This window comes from Drosophila sulfurigaster, chromosome X (genome assembly GCF_023558435.1).
Source record: "Drosophila sulfurigaster albostrigata strain 15112-1811.04 chromosome X, ASM2355843v2, whole genome shotgun sequence".
Classification (NCBI taxonomy): Eukaryota; Metazoa; Arthropoda; class Insecta; order Diptera; family Drosophilidae; genus Drosophila; species Drosophila sulfurigaster.
This window is the reverse complement of record NC_084885.1, coordinates 14,645,733-14,667,929: the sequence shown is the minus strand read 5'-3', so window position 1 is coordinate 14,667,929 and position 22,197 is coordinate 14,645,733. Positions and strand designations below refer to the sequence as shown.

At 37.9% G+C, this 22,197-nt stretch overlaps 6 protein-coding genes and 1 long non-coding RNA gene across 9 annotated transcripts in view; 4 read left to right on the top strand and 3 right to left on the bottom strand.

Annotated features, from left to right (window-relative positions):
- The window catches only part of LOC133849311 (uncharacterized), a 54,109-nt gene extending 46,589 nt beyond the window's left edge, over nucleotides 1–7,520 (top strand). For both annotated transcript variants that reach the window (XR_009895355.1, XR_009895354.1), the window contains exon 4: nucleotides 7,425–7,520. This is a non-coding gene — a long non-coding RNA (uncharacterized LOC133849311). The remainder of the gene's footprint in view (nucleotides 1–7,424) is intronic.
- A 1,003-nt stretch (nucleotides 7,521–8,523) lies between these two features.
- LOC133847844 (uncharacterized) lies at nucleotides 8,524–9,859 on the bottom strand (the record flags this gene model as incomplete). The annotated part of the gene is made up of 2 exons (XM_062283103.1): nucleotides 8,524–9,401; nucleotides 9,470–9,859. Coding segments are annotated over 2 exons (543 nt in total), but the record flags the coding sequence as incomplete, so codon positions are not given.
- Nucleotides 9,860–12,663: 2,804 nt separating this feature from the next.
- LOC133847843 (uncharacterized) lies at nucleotides 12,664–13,836 on the bottom strand. The gene has a single exon (XM_062283102.1). It carries the CDS (start codon nucleotides 13,834–13,836, stop codon nucleotides 12,664–12,666), a length of 1,173 nt encoding a protein of 390 aa, XP_062139086.1.
- Nucleotides 13,837–14,066: 230 nt separating this feature from the next.
- Nucleotides 14,067–15,037, top strand: LOC133849309 (DNA-directed RNA polymerase III subunit RPC9). The gene is made up of 4 exons (XM_062285298.1): nucleotides 14,067–14,286; nucleotides 14,347–14,461; nucleotides 14,522–14,674; nucleotides 14,736–15,037. Exons 1-4 carry the CDS (start codon nucleotides 14,279–14,281, stop codon nucleotides 14,958–14,960), a joined length of 501 nt encoding a protein of 166 aa, XP_062141282.1. The 5' UTR covers nucleotides 14,067–14,278; the 3' UTR covers nucleotides 14,961–15,037.
- On the bottom strand, nucleotides 14,976–15,955 carry LOC133849306 (density-regulated protein homolog). The gene is made up of 3 exons (XM_062285296.1): nucleotides 15,716–15,955; nucleotides 15,347–15,608; nucleotides 14,976–15,287 (listed from the first exon to the last, which is right to left on the bottom strand). Exons 1-3 carry the CDS (start codon nucleotides 15,827–15,829, stop codon nucleotides 15,103–15,105), a joined length of 561 nt encoding a protein of 186 aa, XP_062141280.1. The 5' UTR covers nucleotides 15,830–15,955; the 3' UTR covers nucleotides 14,976–15,102.
- A 495-nt stretch (nucleotides 15,956–16,450) lies between these two features.
- Nucleotides 16,451–18,129, top strand: LOC133849303 (GATOR complex protein NPRL2). The gene is made up of 3 exons (XM_062285293.1): nucleotides 16,451–16,776; nucleotides 16,837–17,343; nucleotides 17,419–18,129. The coding sequence occupies exons 1-3, from the start codon at nucleotides 16,615–16,617 to the stop codon at nucleotides 17,971–17,973; spliced, it is 1,224 nt and encodes a 407-aa protein (XP_062141277.1). The 5' UTR covers nucleotides 16,451–16,614; the 3' UTR covers nucleotides 17,974–18,129.
- Nucleotides 18,130–18,270: 141 nt separating this feature from the next.
- Nucleotides 18,271–22,130, top strand: LOC133849300 (anoctamin-8). Of its 2 annotated transcripts, none has more exons than XM_062285287.1 (8): nucleotides 18,271–18,361; nucleotides 19,114–19,253; nucleotides 19,356–19,462; nucleotides 20,050–20,320; nucleotides 20,392–20,604; nucleotides 20,675–21,645; nucleotides 21,707–21,874; nucleotides 21,939–22,130. In XM_062285287.1, exons 1-8 carry the CDS (start codon nucleotides 18,322–18,324, stop codon nucleotides 21,967–21,969), a joined length of 1,941 nt encoding a protein of 646 aa, XP_062141271.1. In that variant the 5' UTR covers nucleotides 18,271–18,321; the 3' UTR covers nucleotides 21,970–22,130. The 2 variants fall into 2 exon arrangements, with proteins under 2 accessions (XP_062141271.1, XP_062141272.1); XM_062285288.1 differs by lacking the exon at nucleotides 18,271–18,361 and adding an exon at nucleotides 18,591–18,993.
- Nucleotides 22,131–22,197: the final 67 nt, after the last annotated feature.

Genomic DNA, 22,197 nt, shown 5'->3' with positions numbered 1-22,197 from the left:
AAGTGAATTGAAGATGTCGTTGCAAGATGTTAAGCTAGTGAGGTGAATCAATCGAATCGAATCGAAGGTGTTAAAGTCAATTTGCTGCTGCAATCGACGTCATCAACATCATTATTATCATCATTGCGAAGAACATGATGAGCATGGTGATCATTATCAGGTAACTGGAAGGCGCAAAAAGCAAACGGACCGCAACAACACAAAAATCGTAACAACAACGAGAAAACGTCAAAAAAACCCCTTAAAAATGTCACATTTGCCCAATTGATTAGCGAAACGTTTACGCGTACAGTGCGCCATAAAAGTTTGTGTACACAGCAGCAAATTGATTTTACGATGTGGAATGATGATCGTTTGCTTTTGATCAGCTTCAGTCAACTGGTTGTGTCTGGTGTGATCTTGGGTTTTCGGGGCATGAGGAATGCGGGAATCGAGAATCGAGAAATGGGGAAGAATTGTGTGGGGGTATTATGTGGAGAATAGCGGCAAATGGGACCTGAGACTCAGACTGAGACCTGGGACACGGACTTCGGGGCTCGACAAGTGCCCGCAAATTGACTTCTTGGCGTCTCTTCGCGATTGTTTAACATTTTATGGCCTTTTCATGCCAGTCGCTTGTTTACTCTTTATGGATTTATTGCTCATTATTGCTCGACGTCGAAGGGGGGAGTTTTATTGGGTTGAGCAACAACGTCGTCTTCGCTTCGCTTTGATATGTTTTAATTCTCTCTTTTCTTTTTTTGTTGTAAATATGTGTACAGACATAACATATATTAATCGTATTTGCGTGCGAAAAGTGGCATATTTAGTTTGGTATTTGAACGTCTGGAAAGTTTCGAGCGATTAATTAATATGCAATTAAAGGAGAGTTAAGTAATTTGCCACCCCAATTATTACCCAAGTGCAATATTATAATAACTAACTTTGGAGGAGATAAACAGATTATTTACAAGTAGTTATTGCCAAAAACTAAGCAAACCTTCAATTGACGCACTGATCAAGGTTCAATGCGATCAAGTTCATTGAAGTGTTTTTACTTTGCTGCGTCAAGAATGTGCTAATTGTGTAGAACTTACGACTTTCTAAAGACAACATACATATAACGTATACGACTGATCGATCGAACTCTTTCAAGCTCGAGCTCCGTTCGAACGTGTTGCAATCGAGCATCGGTTCGATCGAACATAGTTGATGACATTGAAGATGCCCAAGAGAGTTATTATTATGTTATTTTGCAAGAATGTTGTCGACGGCGGGGCGGGGGCAATAGTATAATAAAATTTTGCACACTAAGATTCGAGATAATTGAAAAATGTTAATATTATTTTTGTGTTTTTTTTTCGTATTTTTTCTTCGTTTTTCGGTTGGTGTCATTATAGAGTTCACTTCAAGTCAAATGCGAAATTCCGCAACTATTTGCAGATCATTCCAATCAATTGATTGCAACGGAAATGACGCAAAAATAACGTTTGACGTTTGGCATTAATTGCGTTTACCGTTCGCAATTAAATTGTCATTGGGCTTGAAATGCTTTTGATGGCACTCGATTCGCTATCAAATTATTTAAATTATTGACAAATATTAATTAACGAGACGAGCTTTTAACAAGTTGATAATTAAATAACGAAACAACAACAAGAACAACGGCAAAAAAAAAACATCACTTCAATTCTTATGCTTCCCTCAATCTAGAAACCACCTTCGGCTTCAGCTTCAGCTTCAGATTCAGCTTCGATTTTGAATTCGCCTTCGCCTTCAACTCTCAGCTCCGTTGTTCTCAGTCGCTTGTTCCGTGACTTTGGCTCGCAAATTCACAAACATATCTAGTAGTAAAATAAACATAAAATAATACTTATTCACAGTACGCGTGCAATCAACGAATATCCATGAGAGATCTGTGCACCAAGCATAACCTCCGCAACAACAAGAGTTCTAACATCATTATCAAGTGAACTTTTAACGCAAAAATTTGACTGACATTTTGTGGGGAATACAATGAACTCGAATTTGAAAATAATACAAAATTAAATTCACTTTCGTAGACAGCAGACTTAATGAAGAATTCAAAAGAATATTAATTTCAAAATAATACACACAATAAAATAACATAAATATTACTTCCATAGACTGAAGTCTAATTGACGAATACAAAAGAATATAAAGTTCACAAATGATAATCAAGTAAGAAAGCGACTGTTGAGTGTGCTCGACTGTGAAATACCAATGTTTATTATATGTATTATGTTTCAAATATACCGCAAAAATACTCAAATATACCGAAATCAATATTTGGTATATAGAGTACAAAAACAGCCAACACAGCTAAACCCCGTAGTAAAAATACATTTAAAATAACTTCTACAATTTTTATTTGATCGCAAGCAAGATCAGTTGTCATAAATATTATAGTTATTATTGTATCTACCCAACTCGCGACTCTTTGCTGGTATACAAACGAAGTTAAAGTTACTTGCCTGGACAATAGAATAGTAATCAAACAAATTAAGAGTAACTTGCATAGCACAGCAGCTTAAAATTGTCATCAAGAAGCTTCTAATTTTCTGCAGTTATTTTCTGATACTTTATAAAAAATAATATATAAACATAGTCGATAAGAAAAGATTTAATTACCACAAATAGTCTAAAATCAATTAGTAAGTAATTTACATAGACAGAAAACTAAAAGTTTGAACAAGTTTTAAGTTAGCTGCGATTTTATAAAAATAGAAGATACTTTTTGTTGCGGCTCTCTTAACTTTATAAATTATATAAACATAATCTTCAAGAACAGGATAAATAATTGAACCATTAATACTCTAAAATCAAATTAATAAATAAAGAGTAAGTAGCATGGGCAGCTGACTCAAAGTTTAATCAAGTTTTAAATTTTCTGCAATTTCAATAGAAGAAAATGGCTTTTGATATATTTTTGACATTGAAAAATATATAAAAATGTTGTAAGGGAATAGGACAAAAAACTGTACCATAACTAGTCTAAAAACAAAAGTTGTAGATTATTTGCTTAAGCATTTAACTAACTAAATTAATAATTTGACTACCATTCATATACATACATATGTACATAATAACTTGGAAATTTTCAATAGAATAGTATTTTATTGCAGTAGTTGTAGTGCAGCACTCAATGTCTCGCTTATCAAAACTGTCAGAATAAATAATAAATAATATAATATTGTGTAACCCATTTCCGATTCACAGCGAATGCATCTAAATGATGATGATGACGATATAACAATCAAATCGAGTCACAAATTCGCATAGCTCTAATAGATGGGCAATTAGCTAAAGAGAGACTAACTGGAACTCGAAACGGGGAACCGAGACTGAGACTGAGAACTGAGAACTGGGAGTTGAAAACTGAGAACTTAGAACTGAGAACTGGGAACTGGGGGAACCTTCGACTCGTTCTCAAATTATTGCATGCATTTGCGAGTTAATCTAAACAATTATTGCATAAATTGCAATGCAACTAATTGAAAATAGTTTAAGCTAATAATAAAGACATTTAGCTGCTTCGTTTATATTTATTCAATTCGCCCCCCAACTCCCAACTACTCCCTTCCCCTCTTTCGGGGAGCTGCAACGAGGCGGAACAGAGTCACGGTCACGTGATGGGCATACCTTAAAAAAACAACAAAATATTTCATTTCGTTTCAATTCGGAATGTGGAAAATGTGTGAATTTCGTTTGGCCATCATCTTGGTTAACCCATGGGAGAGGAGAAGGAGCGGGGGGGTGGGTGGAATAGAGTAGAGTTAACTCTCCATTTGCGTGTTGTCTTTGCTCACTTTTTATTTTTCTTTGCTGTTTGTCGTTTTGCGCAATAAAATGTGTTATTTATTTGTTTGTTCCTGAACAGAAATTTTCATGCCTTGGCCTGTTATTTATTTATTTAATTAATTTAATATATTTTTATTTCTTCTTTTTTGTATTTGTATTTATTGAATATTTACAGAGCAATGCGCAAGAGAGGGCAAAATGAATGAAACGTTCTGTTTTGTTTGCACTTATCATTGGCGTTTCCTTTTCCTTTCCCTCTTCACCCTTCGCCATTCATCGATCGTCGATCGTCGATCGTTTTGCTCATTATTTGATTAAATGCTGTTCTGTATTTAATCAAATGAAATGAAAGTCATCAGAGGAGGAAGCAAGGGAGGAAGAGCACGAGAGCGAAAGAGAGAGAGACAGAGAGAGAGAGCGTCTTGGAGTGCGACAACCTTTTTTTTTATGTATATATGAAATTCTTGCTCTTATTAATTTATTTCTTAATTTGCTTTTGCATTGTTGTGTTTTGTTTTATTTTGTTGCTGATTTCGTTGTTGTTACATTGCGAACAGCGTTTTTGACAAGCTTGACAAATTGCAATGGCAGCCAAAAGGAAACTCATTTTGAATCTGTAACTCTCTCACTCTTTTGTTGTTATTCTTGTTGTTGTTGACTATTTGCATTTCGTAACAATTCTGTCTGTCCGTTTATTGTTATATAAATGCGATAAATAAGACGCCTAATTCGTGCAATTTACGCTGGCAGGGCCAACGCGACGTATGAGTGATATACAAAGCGAGCGCAACAAAGGAAGCGCCCTGGGAAAAAAAGTGTGCGCCGCTGACATTGACATTGTCACACAGAAAGATCGCTTCTGTCCCTCTCCCAAGTGTCACCGTGTCACCGTGTCACAGTTAGTGCAATTCCGTATCCTGTGCACACAATGCGACAATTACGTATACGACACGTAGATGCATGGGAACAACGGAATGTGGTGCACGCAAGGGCTCGACAAGGCGACCATTACATATTAACTATGCTTAACTATGATATTATAGTATATATATATTCTGTATAGTAGTAAATGTAGTCGCAGCTATTGTATCTCAACCTCAGTTGGCAAATAACAGGTCACGACCAGTTGGAAGCGTAGCTTGGTCAGCAAATAAGTACGACAACGAGACAACGAGACATTCGCAGCAGTTAATAAGTATTTATGATGTAAACACGGTGGCGCAGCAGTAAGGCAACAAACTGCAACAACTTCAACTATCTCTCTCGCGTATCTCTATTATTAGTTTGCCATATTGTTTTGTTTTTTTTTTTGTTTTTCCTTTTCTTTGTTTTTGGTTTTTATACCACATATGTAAACTGTGCATATTTGCATCCACTTTGCTCTGGCTTCGATCTTGACTGCAGTGTCAGCTGTGTAAGCACGTTTATCGCTGCAACCAGCATTCATATTCAAATCCAAAGTCGATAATACGAGTATGCTAGTTATTTTGAATATTACACCTTCTACTGATGACAATTGCGCGCTTTTAGAATACAGATTAACTAAACGGCAAACGCTTAACAAGGTGTTAACTGCCCTATAGACTTAACGCCTCGCCGATCAAACGATTTACATAACCAACCCCAATTGAGAATCGACTCGATACTCTCTTTCCCTTTGCTGCAGCATTACAGCGCATAAATTAAACATTTTCTTGTTTTAGTTTGTTCCATTTTTTCTATCCCCCTTAAGCTGCTTTGATCCAGTTTCCAATGCGGAAGCTGTTTGACATCTCGCAACTCATATATATTATTAACACTCATTTGAAATTTCATCATCTAGTAAATCTTTATTTATAGCAACTTATCTGCAAGATTTTGTAGGGGAAAATTTTATTACATTTAGAGGATATTAAAATTCTACTAAAAAGCACATCAAGTCATAGAATTAACATTAGTAACAGTAGCTCTAAAACATATCATTATTCAAATGTGTAAGATAGTTCAAGATTTAAAAAAAAAAAAAAAAAACAAGTAAAAAAGCTACAGTCGAGTGTGCTCGACTGTGAGATACCCGCAATACAAATTTTGAAGCAGAACGGTGCAGTATTAATTTAAAAATATACCGAAAATACTACGAATATACCGATTGTACGTTTGGTATATAGAGTGCAAAATATACCAGATTTTTTGTCCATACGAAAGTATTTCTTAAATTAGTTCTGCAATTTTTATCCGATCGTAAATAGATATACAAAACATACAAAAATATACCGAAAACTATATTTGATATAGCGATATATTATTACGTACAAAAGTAAATACTACAAAAAAAAAAAAAAAAAAAGAAATAAAAAGTATGAAAACACGCTATTCATTTTCAATAAATGCAAAACAGTGCGGTATTGTTTTTAAAATTTACCAAATTAATATACCAAAATGAACAAGAATATACCAATGACTATATTTGGTATATCAATACACTGCTACGTTCAAAGTATTCCCTAGAGTACAACATATACCAGATTGTTCACCAACGTTCTTTGCTTTAACATATTACTAGAAAAATGTGCAAAAGAGCTCGAGATTAGAAAATATTAAAATGGCATTAAGAGGAACATAAAATCATTGAAAGCTAATAACAATAGCTGCAAACAACATATTATTAGGCAAATGTGCGAAATTAAGTATTAAAGCAAACATTTCCTCTACAAGCACTTATAGTACGACAATATTCTAACATAAACATCATTTCCCGCTTCAAGTGGGCTGGATTCTCCCATAAAACGTTGCCAAGCGAATTTTGCAAATTATAGTTCTTAAAGAGTTTTTAAAAATAGACAACGTTTATAGGCTGCTTAATGATATTAAAAGGCTGCTGCCGGAGAATACAATAAATATATTGTTGTTAAGATGATATTCTCTGAATAATTACAATCCGCTGATAATGATGATGATGATGATGTGGTGATGCGATGTGATGTGATGTGATGAAGTTTAATAAACCTCTTGGAATGAAATCATTCCACTTGATTAATGCGGAATCATGGAAATTAATGCTGTCTAAGCACCAAGTGTCTCCCACAAGTCAACAGCAAAATTCAATTGCAAAACTAATGATAATCATCATTATGATGATGATTTGGTTAACTCTTTACTTTACTTTAACGGCTTATTTGCCTTTTTAGTTAAATTGTGTTAAATATTAAGTGTAAAGATATCAAATGTCACGTAAGCAGAAAAAACGGTCATGAAAAAATACTCCAAGCACAACGCGTAGATTTATTAATATTTATATACTAGTGTGAATATGTATGTGTTTGTGTTTGTGTGTTTGTGTGTGTTTACTATATAAAGAATTCATTATTTGCTGTGAGCTAACTTTTAGCGACAACTATTTACTTACTTAATTTATGAAATTATGAAACAGCAAATGCGACAAATGCTTTACTTTTCTTACATTCATTCTCTTTCCTATATATAGTATTTAGTTCGTTCTCGAATACATATTTGATCAAATAAACAACACACATATGTAACTTGCTTATCGGAGTTAAATAATTACATTTACCTATTCGTAATTCAAGTAGCTAGTTGCAGCCCCTAAGCCCTATATATAAACCTCTGTTTTGATGCACTTTCAGATGATATGGAGAGTGAGAAAAACAAATGGAATAAACATGCATTAAAAATTATTATAAAAGAATTCGTGGAATCGTGGAAAAAGAAGAGAACTTATTTAGGTAAGAATCATAACAACCAATACAAATAAATAATAATATTTAGTTGAATGTAAAATTGGGATATGCTTTAAGCGAAATATATATTGGGGAATATATTGAAAAATATATTGAGAAATATTGAGAAATCATAATAGGTTTTTCTCTAAAAAGTGAATTTATTTTGAATGGAGTATTTACAAATCAAAACCCATTTAGCACACTAATTAGATTTGTAAATAATATATTCAAAACAATTTCAGTTCTTATATTATTATGTATTCACTTTACTAAAATATATTAAACATATATTTCCCAATTTTTATACATACATATATCTATCTACAACATTATTTTCTTATTATCATTTTATGATATTAATGTGTATTTAAAAACCCTGGACAGTTAAATTTCAGGAAAAGAAAAACATGCAGTTACAGTTTAAAATATGAAAAAAAGATGCAAATTAGTTTAGTAATTATAATTCTGGAGCAACAATTTAGTTATTAGAGTTTTGAAAGAAGTTACTCTAACGATAGATTTATAAATATTTAATTAATTTATACATTAATTTCAGTTTGAAAATTGAAACAAAAGATGCAAAATAATTTGGAATTCATAATTTTGGGCTAATCATATGTAGTTCAATAAACTTGAAGAGAGGCAATCAATAAATATCTCTTAAAATATTTCGATTAAAAGTCTCGGAAATTAAGGAAAAATATGTATTTATTTGTGCAAAATATTTCCAAAAATTAAATTGATTTACAATTTATGAGAGCATAAAATCTTATTAAGTTGCAGGGTATTTCTTATTATTGTTGAAAGACTTAATGTATTTTCCAAGTATTATTTTTCAAGGAACTAGATAGTTATGTTTTCAGAAATTTGTTTTTTTTTTTTTTAAACATAACACATCAAAAGGAAACAAATGTATTTATTTAAGCAAGATATTACTACGAATTAAATTGATTTAAAATTAAGAATGCATGCAAGTTTTAAGATATTTAGATTATTTGTGGAGAATATAAAGCTATTCATATTATTGTTGATAGAGTTAAAGAAATGGGAATGGGAATGAATGACTTACTATATGTATGTAGGTTTTTCGTATAAAGTAGCTAGCAAATAATAGCTTAAAGTAAATTGCATGAAGTGTGCCTTACATTCAATATTTTAATTGTTTTGCAGTATGAACAAACGGGGGCAATGAAATTCGCCACCACGTGAGATTCAGCTAGATAGCACACACGATGTGTCAGAGGATCTTGGGGAGGTTCTTGGGGAGGGGAGAATATAGTAAATAAATGGGAGGAGATGGGATCATAAATTCAGTGGGTTACTTTTGCCATCACGCGCCAACGGCCAAATAAGAATGAGTTCAGTTTTTCATCAGAGTTAACACAATTTGCTGAAATTGTGTGGCGCTGACTTTGAGCCGTTGGCAAATAGCAAATGGGGATTACGAGAGCAGAGCGTTACTTTGCTTTTACTGGGGGATTACGAGTATTTTGCTTATCACTTTAACAAAAGATGAGATGAGAGAACTTTGGCTGCAAATTACGCGACATTTTTTTTTGGTGTTGCTGTACGAAATCTTGTTTATTTGCAATTCATTTAGATAGAAGTATTTAGGTAGAATACAGATCGTAAAAGCACAGCAAACAATTTCAAGAACTTACTAGCCTACATATTATGTATGTCTACCCATCCACTTACTATACAAGGATAATATAATATGTTCCGCATTTATTCAATTGTGATTGTAACAAAGGCAAGAGCACAAATGGTCTTTGAGCCAACTGTAAAATGCACCACGGACTTGAGATCACCTTCAATATCCCAGCGTGGCATATTCTTCAGCGTCATGCGATTCGTGATATTCCGTAAGTTGTAAACTTGCTGAAAAGTGGGAATTATTTGATATTATAAATGGTGCAAGAATTATTAAATATAAGACTGTAACTTACTCCTAGCTTTGGTGGACAGGTGCGCTGACTCTTGGGTATCTGGGTGACAATGTATAGATGCCATATCTCAAAAGGATCTACCAGCGATCGGCAAATATCATCACGCTTCAATGCGAAAACTGTTGGCGACCACTGTCCACGCTCCCACCGATAGACATCCACCTGCATTTTGATGGGTCCCTTGGGCAGCAGTTTGATCTTAATATCGCAACTGATGTGGAATGTTTGAAGGTCCTTGTCGAGCTCCAGCTGCAGGTCGGTAACGTCCACAAAATCGGAGAGTACCGCATTGCCACGATCTTCCTCTTTGCTGCAGGGCAAGACCAACATTTTCTCATCCGCCACGATGTTGTAGTTGGTGGACTGTAAGAGAGAAAGAGAGAGCAGTATTAAGTAGGATTTTTAGGAGTTGTAAGGACTCACTTCGGTGGCAAGCAGCAGCGAGAGTAGCGTGAAGAGATTTAACAGTGCTGCCATTTAAGTAGAGATGCTGCAACTGCACAGCAGATGAGCAAATTTATAGTCCATAGTTTGGACTAATTGTCCAACAATTAGCCATTGAATAGAAACGTTTCGTTGATTTATCGCTGTCTAATTGGCAAGCTCGATTAACTTGTACAGTAATTGCCATGCTGATTGCAATTCCACTCTGATTTCATACACATACCCATACACTGACACAACAGCTTTGGCACCCAAAAGCAATCAAATTGATGTCCCGCTCGGCATGCCAGCAGCGTAGGCGACAACGAGGCCATCCTCCGGCCGGAAGCGGATCGCTCAATGCGAAACAGTTTAGTTAGTTGCGATGCGATACGCATGTGTTGTCGCATCTCTATATCGATCACTTCGCATTTAACACGCGTCTCTGCGCCTGCGGGACACAACTGTACTATATAGTAAATTGTATATGTATGATATACTATGTATGTACTATGTATGATATGTACAGCAACACATCGACGTACTTGACCTTCAGCGGCCAAGCGGCGTGACACAGAAATTGTGGGCCATAGCAAACGGCGTGTTCGGCGTTCACCGTTCCTCAATTTCGTTTGTGTTTTTTTGGTGTATTTTTGGCTGAAAGCAAACATTATTTGGGCCACACGCCCGTTCGCCTGTGATAAGCTTGGCTAGTCTATGGAGGGCCCCATAAACATTGGCACCAACAGCTCAACGCGTGGCGTGGCGCAGACAACTCTGCAAACATTCTCAGTTTCATTTTATGGCAACTACAATAGTGCTTCAGCTATAGAGTATTGGCTAGTCGCATAGCTAAACCGTTCAATCTTTATATGCAGGGGGTGCCACAGGAGTCGCAAGTGATTAGATTACAACCTTTTGAATCACTTGTAACTTTGTTGTTTGAATGCTCAAGGTTCACGTATCCCAAGATAAATAAACTAAAAGCTACAAACTGTAGTCATTTTGACTGTAATAGACCTGTTAATTTGTAATCTTTTGTTTTTATTAAAACCATAACAAATTTGCTTACTTAACTAATGCAGCCTTTCAATAAAAAAAAAAAAACTTAATTGGTTAATTTTCAATTTAAAATCTATTTTTTCTTTTACATTTTATTAATATTTGTATTTTATATTTGTTGCAGACAATGGATCTAAATAAATTTAAATTAAAAATTTTAAAAGAATATACATTTTTGTGTTCACACAATCAAAGCACAATCAAGGACTTCCAGTAGTTAACCAAAGAATTCGAAAAAATGTTTTCTAAATAAAAAAGCACTGTGTATATTAATGCAAGAATAATAATATAATATAATAAAATTCATGCAAGTATTTTAATTTACCCTGAAGATGTCATTTTCCAAGTGCTGCATTCTTAAATGACCCCATGATCTTTTGATGCTATACAATAGGGTTAGTCCTTGTGATCCTACAAGTATATATCCTTTGAAAATGCAGCAGGATATGGCCAAGTTATGACTGATTTTAATTAAGCTTACATGCTTTCTTTGGGTGCCCCTAAAAGTATGCAATACAAACGTAAAATGCTTGTTTCTAAAAAAAAGTTATTTATTTTATCGATAACTCGGACAATTTCTTAAGGATCTGGCAAGGACATGCCTTTTTGTAATCGGGGCAACCAGGACTATCGATTGGCATTCAAAGATTGTCAGGATATATCTAAAAAAATTTGACTCAAATTTTTTCAAGGGGTAGGTATAGAAAAAATGCCAAAAATCAAGAAAATCCGCAGTATCTCGGCCATTTAAAGGACGATCATGATGTCCTTTGGCAAAATGATAGGTCTAAGGAATATAAATCGATTGGCATATCAAACATAACGAATATCCTGTCAGGACCTAAGTTACAAGGACTTTTTTCTATAGAGAAAATTGCTTATATCTTAGCCATATCCTTTCTGATCCTTGCAAGTCCTGTGTCAATCGAAGTGTTTTGGTAAGGATTATTATCCTAGCAATTTTCATCCCGATCGTCCTTGCAGTTTTTGAGTTATCCTGCAATTTATGATTTTCTAACTATTCCTTTGGCCCTGGGACGTAAAAATTACAAGTGTCTGATTCTTAGATAACCCCATGTTTGTTTGATGCAGATCGATAGATTTCATCCTCACGAATAAAATGCAACAAGTCCGGTCTAAATCCATAAGGATATGGCCGAGCTAGGATCATTTTTCTAAAATAATATCAATACTACAAGAGTCAAATATTTTATTGCATACTTTTAGGATTACAATTCAAGTCATCATTGCTACAAAAACCACTAGATGGCGCTATCGCGCAGCTTGTGTAAAAATTCGTTGAGCGCGCAAATTGAATAATTGTTGTCATCCAACTGCTAATAAAAACATGAATTTTGCAGCAATATTTTGTATGTTTGCCCATCTTGCAGCGGGGAAATCGTCCCAAACTGTTTATTACCTTAAGAGTTATGTCACAACGGGATATTACAGTTTAACTTGATTATGAGTCTATTAAATAGATACACATATTAAATGCTACTTAAAGTCTGCTAAATTCCATTGTCAGTCACATTCAGTGCTTAGCAACTAATCTCAATTGAACTAACTAAATATTAGATGGTGTCTATAGCTAGGTGTATATAGTATTTCCTCTTAATATGTATTGAATTTATCACTATATGTAGTGTTTTTATAAAATTTAAATCTCTTTTCACTTGTACGTATGCCAAAATGAATGTGTCTTTGGTTTAATTAGTCTTAACTGCCAAGAGATCTGGCATCTCAGTGGCATCATTATCCGTCTCCAGTTCGCCATACATAAGGACCTTGGAGCGCACGGTCTTGCAGCCAGAGACCTTGGGATCGGCGGAGAGTAATATATCCTTTGCATACTTGTCGTCTACACGCATGCCCACGATTTTGGCCTCATGACGCATGCACTCTTCCACATCGTCCAAGTTGAAATTGCGATAATTGATCACCGTAGTTTTGGGCAATTGCTGCACTGCCTCCCGCTGCAGATCATAAAGTTCATCGTCGAGCAGACGATTCAGATTGAAGATATAGATAATTGTCAAATGCTTCAGATCCGTATGAGTGTTGTTATCGCCACTATCAAAGGCCACGTCAGAGCGAGTTGCAAGCATGGCATTGATGGCCGCCACATAATCCTTGTCCAAGGGTGTCAGATTGTCGATAACCAACAGATTGCGACCGCAGTGTGCCAAATTGTCCAGCATGTCCTCCACGGCTTGCTCGCGTGTGTTGTCATCAATCGGATCGAAATCATTCCACGCCAAACTCTGCACATTCTCCGCCCATGGGTACAGCTCCAGCAATATGCGTAGTGTCAACGTTTTGCCCACTCCCGATGAACCAATCAATGCAATCGATTGTATTGAGCTTTGGTTGGCAAAGACTTGTTCCAGTTGATTTATCGCCAAGTCCTGATTAAGCACATTTGCACGAATCTCTTTAAAGATGTCATGCAACGACCTGGAGCGATTACAGTAGTTGAGCTTATTGTGCACTATGTCCTGGTATTGTGACGAATAGCGCTGCATGAATTTGGAGACGGCATCTCCATTCTGCCACATGGTTATGCCGCAGCTGATACACAAGACCGCGAGAAGCGGCAACAGAGTGTACCAGAAGAATGTCCAGCCACGCTGCTTCAAATCGGATTGTTGACTCTTTGTGCCGGTTCTGGTCGTGCGCTTGCCGCCTTGAAATAGACGACGCGGTCGACGGCGCAGCCACTGACGCTGGATATCAGTGCAAATGTTCCAACTGTTCTGCAAATGGCCGTTGCCGAATTGCGATGCGCGCCGTTTTAGGATGCCGCGTTGACGCGTCTTGAGCGCCTTCATCTCGGCGGCCAGGTCGCCGGCAGTGGCTTTATCTGCAACAGCGATTCCCATTATTATTATTTAGAATTTGGAAACAAACTATATCAAAACAAACAAAATGGGAAACACAAAAAAACAGACTCTGATAATTTCAATTTTAAGTAAGCACACTAGAGATGGAAAAATACCGATAGAACTATCGATGTTCTACACATTGTGTTTAGTATCGAATAGGAAATTTGTTTCAAAGAGCTTACTTGATCGTGTTTAGATACCTGGCTGAGCGGAGAAATTGTATCTTTGTCATTAATATTGTCAATTACAAAGTAAAAAGTAAAGAATTTATTTAGAATTACCTTTTCCTTGCTGAAAATTGTTTGTACCCGATAACTTATCAATGTTAGTGCGCGGAAAGTACTCGCTTTCGGCTATCGATACTTCATGCAGTCGCTGGTACTCGTTGCAGTTGGCATGTTTACATATTGTATAGGCTCAAAATAATACTAGGAAAACAATGGAAACGTGAGTTAATATAAAACATTACCATTGTAAATATAAACTTAACATAAAAGTCTACTTCAGAGTAAACGAAACATACTCGTACATCACCAACATGGAGGTAATGCAGATTCTGTTAAAGATCAAGAGCACCAAAAAGAAATTTGGCATGCGCAATTTGGCCACGGTTACCTACGAGGTAAATACATGAAATAATGAATGATAATAATGTAAATGATTATTTACTGTTACGGAGTAGGCACTGCAGTACCTGGAGGAGTCGCCTTGCAAGACACAAACACGTGAATCCATTACCAATTACCTGCGCGACTTGGCCACGTATAAACTGAAGCCGCACGAGGTGCTACAAATGGTCAACGATCCTCCAACCAGCGCACTTCATACTCAACTGGTAGACGACGAGATTAAACTGTTCCAGTTACATATCTTAATTGAATTTGTTGCCTTTCCAGCTCATCGATGATAACAAAGAGCCGCTTACGGACGAGGAAAACGAGGCCATAATTCAGTTGACGCACAAACACTTCCAGGCTGGCAACACAGAACAAACGGCAACCACAGCAACTGCAGCAGCAGCAAGTGCGACAACTCAGCCAACAGTAGCAGCAACTACAACAGACGAAACAGTTGAAACTGTGGAAACAACACCAGAAGACGAGGCAGCTGCCACTCAGTGATAACCAATAGCTTAATTCATTCACTATTTTGATGTAATTTGCGTATAAAATAAGAACATTTTGTAAGCACATTGAAATGGCCCGTGGATGGCTGACTTTCATTTTCGTGTCATTTGCATTTCATCATCAGTTTCGGTTAGCGTTAACGCTTTTGATCGCCCAAATCCTCAATGACATCCTCATCGATTTCGGCCCATTTCTCAGGAATGACATCGAATAGCTCATCCTTAACATCGCCCTGTATGACAATCTCATCGTCGCCAGTCACCGACGAGCCGCAAGCGAACTTGGTACCAAAGAACTTGGCAGCCACTTTGAGATCAATATCTGCAACGCAACAAATATTTATTTGCAATTGTGGCATTACATTCTAAGCTGTTACTTACCAAATGTGCTGAGGCCGGTGACAACGGTAACGGACTTCTTTTTGCCGCGGGCAGCACGTGAGACACAGATGCGCTTTGGCACGTCTTCCTTCTTCTTCACACGCAGCAGCCCCTTTCCACCACGCTTCTGTCGCTTCTTGTCATCGTCTGTGCCATCGGCGGCCGCTTGCTCCTCTTCGATTTTCAGACGCTCGAAGTCGTCTGGCAGATTACGCTCCAACCAATCCTTGCATTTGTCGTATTCCGGATAGTATTCGCAGTACTGTCAACCAACCGCTCATCAGTTTAAGCGGACAACAAACAAGAGGAAAACCTCTGCACAAAAAATGTGCACAATTTTCGCACTCTTTCTCTCTCACTCTCTCTTACCTCGATGGGCATCGTGCAATGGCCGCAATACTTCATCACTATGGGATAAGTTACATTCTCACGCGGCCCCAATTTAAGCCGCTCGGCGACATTTGTGCTACTCTCGTTGGTCATGGCTTCTTTACTTATTTATTTGTTTAAAATTTTTAAACTGCAAACTAAGACTTACTTGGCAAAGTGACTTTTTGTTTCTTAAAAATGAGAGCTTTCCTAATTAAAGCTGTTTTAACACCTGTGCCGGGGTGTGAACAGATGAAATTTCTAAAATATACGGATTAACGACGATGGTATATACCAAAATACGACACCGAATTTATTAATTCCAAACTGGGCACACTATCAGAGATTTCTGTATTTCAAAAAGTATATTTTACGACACTTGCACAATATTCTTATTAAACCATTTAGCACTTGGGTTGAGTGTGACCACTTTGAGCAAATATTGAGTAAAAAATGTTCAAATTTATCAGTTGCTCCAATACAAACATGGAACTAGTTCCGTATAAAGTAAAGATCAGTTCCAAAGCAAATTCAAGACTTGATGTTTCCAACAAAGAGGAGAGAGGATCACGAAAACAACAATATGAGACGTCATTAGAAATACCATAAAGCAATTTAAAGCGAATAAACAATGCTATCAGTAAACCACCAAAAAGTGTTCTCTGTGCACTACGTAAACAATGACTGGAAAAGGTAAAAATTGTGACGTGGTGCGCAGAGAGAGAAAGAGCAACAGCGAGATAGCGCATTCGCCCTTGTGCATAACCTTTTGTAGTACATGAATATTGAATGGTAACCATATTGCAGCCAATTGTGGAGTAGCTCTGCTTGAAAGAGATGTACAAGAAGATGCCAAGGTGATAGTAGGTATCAACTGATAACAGATAACTGATAACGGCATGCACTCGCACGCAAATGAAGGTGCCACCGGGCACGGACATGGTCACGGACACGGACATGGACACAGTCACACTGGACACGGCGGGAGCACCGAGGGAAAGATACGCTGCATCTTCCTCAGCGAATTTCATGCTACAGCTGGCTGTAAGATCAGCTGTCAGGTATGATTCACTTCTTTCTACATCATTTATGATTGATGCTGATTGATTATACACTCACAGGTGCCGGATAACTACATATCGAAGGAAGTGTTCGATGCCATCAATGTGTACATCATACCCAAGCAGCATCTGCAACGTTGCATTCTTACTGTCAATGCGATGGATGTGAAGATCGTTGGATATCCCGTTGGCATCCAAGATCAGCAAAAATATGCACGCAACGCGTTCCTCTTCAATCTGTGCTTCGTGTGCGATTCGCGGGCACGCTCCGTGCAATATGAGCCGGTGGTAAAGAAGCTATCCGAATACCTTATCATGATGGAGGAGGAGTCGTGTTTTCTGTCCCGCGAGGATGACAAAGTGCGACTACAGAATATTTTTCAGACGGTGCTACGGGATTTGAATGAGCGCAAAGTCGCTACGATTGTGGAGGGCGACAACACCATATATTTGAAGATTGTCATGCATAAACCGGATCCGCCATCGGTCAAGGATCACATGGTGCCGTTGTTGTTGGCTAATTTAAGAGATACGCCGCTTGAAAACTGGGATTTGACCACACAGCAAGTAAGAAAGAATGAGAGAGATATAGAATGCACCTATCTAACATATCGATATCGATAACACAATCACTTCACACAGATTTTACCGTACATCAATGGGATCAATCATGTGGCCCGCATTGCTGCTGAGGCGGATGTGGAAACGGATCTGGTCAAGTCATGCATCCAGAATTTAGTCTACTATGGCGTTGTGCAGCTGCTGCCCATTCTGAAGTATAGCAATGTGTACATGACGCAAAACCTTAAGCACCTCATCCAGAGTGCCGCCTTAAGCAACGCGTGCCGCAAATACGTGGCCCTGCAACCGGATAAATTGCTGCCGAGTGTTCAGCGCATCTTTCAGTTCTATGCCTCGATGACGCACGGCGTCACACTGCGTGCCATTTGCCAGCGTTTGTGCCCCCAACATCATAATATCGATGAGCGTAAAATGGTCATCTTTGGGCTGCAACACAAGTTCATACGCTGCATACACAAATATCCGGTGTTTACGGGTTCGGTGCCGTCGGGTCGCCAGAAGATGTACACGGGTCTCATTAGTTTCGATGAGATCTGCTGCAAGACTGGCCTCTCACCGTGCACCATCGAGAAGGATATCGAGAAGGATACAAATGTAACTGTGATTTGGAAGTAGAAGTAACAGAAAAGGTTAACGGCCTCTGTTCACATTTCTTTTAATTTACAAACTACTCTAATAAGAATATATACAATGATTTTTTGTCCGCGTCGTTTACATAAGTGTATTAGCTTGTAATTATTATGTTTCCAATTTTTATGCATACATATATATAATGTTTGTAAATGCTATAGATATCAAATATATTTTCAAATTTGTTAAAAAGCAACGCAACAGTTTCCATTGAGCACAACAGCGAGTTAACATAGCAATGTTAACTGGCTAACACAACATGTTAACTGCCCATTCGCGAGGCTAATTACATTGTGCTAGGCTAAGGCTAGCTGCTCATTTAAATCGATAACAATGGAGTTACACTCTGCTACGCAAGCTGCTCCGGGCTATGGCAAGTATTTGTTGTACTTTCCATGAAACACACGCACACAGTGAATAGCAACAATAACAAGAGCAGCAGTCAACAGCTGCTGTTCGCTATGACTTCGGGTTAATGTCGCCAGAACAGATGATTGGTGACTCAACATGCACATACAAACATAGTTACATGCGTGCTCTAACGTAAACACATACATATGTACATGCAGACATGTGTGTGTGTGTGTGTGTGTGTGTGTTTCACAAGAACAACACCAAAAACAAACCGGCAATAACCAGAGAAATGCTAAAATAGCCGCGATCTCTGGCAGCGACGTCGCCGCCACTGGCCACGTTTTCAAAATTTTGTTTTGGCGTTATTAAACATTGTGGTTGTTGTTGCTGTTGTTATTGCTGGCATTGGGGTAAACTTAATAATTATACAGCCACCCATACTATTACACACTTGCTCTCAGGCATATGTTGTGTTCACATGCACAGCCATACTTACATATGTACATATATGTGTGTATACGTATGTGTGTGTGTAGGAAAGTAGACACACTTATTCGACGCTATGGCAAAATTCTGTCATTGTTATTCGCATTTGCAGCAGCAAAGCAGACAGCGACGACGATTCATAAATAATGTCTGAAGATGCCAAGAGTGAGTACATAACTAACACATACACACACACATATATGGATCATATATAATACAAACAAATGTTATATCTAAAATGTTCTTCTCGGCGATTCTCTGATTCCGTTTCTGATTCTTGTCCAGGTCCACGCACCAGAAACATTATTGAAAATCAACTTTTTCGCCGTCAGCGAAGCTTAAAGCTTGAGGCACTGCAGCGACAGCGATCCCAATATGGCACCATCGACGACGCCGACGACGATGAAGCGGATACGCTCGACAAGGTTAGTTTAGTGCCTATAAAAGATGCACCCCAAATATCTGTACTTCTATAATATATGTATGTATATCTATAGTTATGTACATGATTCAAATACTAATTACAGACCTACATAGTCATCATATTTACGGAGAAGGCCAAGCTGCGCCATTGTCAGGATGTGGAGAAGATCATACAGGAGTTTGGCATACAAACAACGCTGGATTTCGTCAGGTAATGAACAACTCGACTTCCAGATACCTGTTTTATTCATAGCAAAATAGTTGTTCTCTTTTTACGTCCCATAGCCTTGAAACTTCATAATTTACAAACTCAAATTTAGATTATGATATCCCTTCAATTATTACATCTTGCTATAAGATTAAAGTTTCGTCATTCAATATAGAAGGCAATTTATCGGATCAATTCGGAAAGTTATAGATATTCGATATTTTTGACTTTTTGATACTTCAGACGAATTGATCATTAAATACATACATATGTATATAATTTAAATTTAAGATTATTATTTTTATTATCTTGTTCCAAAAGATCGTTTTAATATCAATTTTTATATGTGGCCAAATTTGTGCATCAAGCTTTATGGGATACGAAATTTGAGATATTTTAAGACTTTTTGAAACTTTAACTGATTTATTTATTATTTATAATTTAAATGTTAGATTATTTTTATTATGATGTATGTTCTCCCAAATGATCGTATTAAAATCGTTATTTATATCTGCAACTATCTTTGTTGCACAATTATATATACAAGTAGTATGTATATTGTTATTAATTGATTACTTTCACGATTGCAGTAAAACCGAAAAGTATTTGTATCTATCAGCCACGCTGGATACACTGCTCCGCCTGGCTGATGCCGCCGAGCTGGAGAAGATGACGACCACGGGCAGCATACAAAAGTTCAATCACGGATGCGTCGCTGACTTTCTGCTGCCGGGCATGACGAAGGCAGAGATTCTGCACTATTGCGAGACGCCCGTGCTGATCAAAGATGTGGTAGAGCCCCCTATCAGATCCTACATACAGAAGGGCTACATCGAGGACATGTTTCCACTGCACGATATTGTAAGCGATCTTGTTTAAATATCTAATATATCTGTGTGTGTCTATATCTATAGTACATCTCACTTTGATAGCTGTATCTGGAACGCTTCAATCTGAATCTCAAACGCACCAAGCTACCCATTGAAGAGATCCGCAACTATTTTGGCTCTGGCATCGGTCTCTATTTTGGCTTCATTGAGTTCTACACCAAAGCGCTGGTGTTCCCAGCCATCTTTGGTATACTCCAATGTCTGCTGGATCTCAATCTGTCGCTGGTCTGCAGCTTCTATGTGGTCTGGACCACAGTGAGTTCTTGAAACACTTTTCCATAATTGTTGTAACGAGTATTCTTATGGTTTGCCCCTACTTTTGTAGATCTTTTTGGAGCTGTGGAAACGCAAATGCGCTGGATACTCGTATCGCTGGGGCACCATCGAGATGAGCAGCTTGGACAAGCCGCGTGCAGCTTACACAGGACAATTGAAGCCAGATCCCATCACGGGCAAGATGACACTGCATTATCCCATGCGCTACACGTACCTGCAAATGTATTGCATTTCGTATCCGGTTGTGTTGGGCTGCGTTGTTGCCGCCGCATGGTTTGCTCTCTATCAGTTCCAGATCGAGGCCGAAGTTCTGGCCGATTTTGGTGCCGATTCGTGGCTGTTGTATGTGCCGGTCATTGTGCAATCGGTGCTGATAGCGATATTCTCGTGGGCCTACGAGAAGCTTGCCACATTCCTCACCAATCTGGAGAATCATCGCACACGGTCGCAGTATGAACGGCATCGGGTCAATAAGCTGATGCTCTTCGAGATTGTCAACAATTTCTTTTCGCAATTCTATATCGCGTTTGTGCTGCAGGATCTCAAGCAGCTCAAGTATCAGCTGATGATGCAGTTGCTCATCTTTCAATTGCTCTGCATTGCCCAGGAGATTGGTATTCCCCTGATGGCAGTGCTGCGACAGAAGTACGCCAAGTATCGCCATCAGGAAGTCGATCCGGAGAAGTTGCGCACCATCACGAATAAGCCACGCTACGAGCAATCGTTCTATGAGTCCGGTCTCGATGCCTATCATTCCACATACGAGGACTACTTGCAGGTGTGCATCCAGTTTGGCTATGTGGTCCTCTTTGCCGCTGTGGCGCCATTCGCGGCGATCGGTGCACTGATCAACAATGTGTTTGCCGTTCACATCGATATGTTTAAGCTGTGCAACATCTTTAAGCGACCCTTTGCGCGCAGAGCGAAGAACATCGGTGCCTGGCAGCTGGCCTTCGAGCTGCTCTCGGTCATGTCGTTGTTGAGCAACTGTGGCCTCCTCTTCCTGCAACCCAATGTCAAGTGAGTTTTGCTTGTTTAGGTTTTTTATTTCCTTGTTTATTTCTTTGTTGTGTGTTTTTAGACAATTCTTTTCACACTGGTTGCCTTCCATACCGGATCTGTCGTTTGTCATCTTCGAGCATCTGCTGCTGGGTCTCAAATTCCTAATACACAAGGTGATCCATGAGAGACCGCGCTGGGTGCGCATTGGACTCCTCAAAGCGGACTTTGAGACTAGCCAGGCTCTCAAGTGAGTTTTAACTACTACATCATTGTTTGATTTTCTTTGATTCGTGATCTTCCTTTTTGCGTAGGAAATTCAAAGCTGCCAAGAAAATGTCATAGATAATACTACGAACAGGAGTAGCAAGAGACGATTGAAGAAGCATCGAGAGGAGCGCAGTCCAACCAGTCCAGTCCATTTATATAATTATTTATTTATCTTATACTTTAAATGCTTTTATTGTAAATCTCACACTAATGGTGCCTTAAATATGTACATGTAATTATTTTGCTTTTGTATTATGATTATTACACATTTTTACCGTGCCTAGCGTTGCTTAAATACAAAAA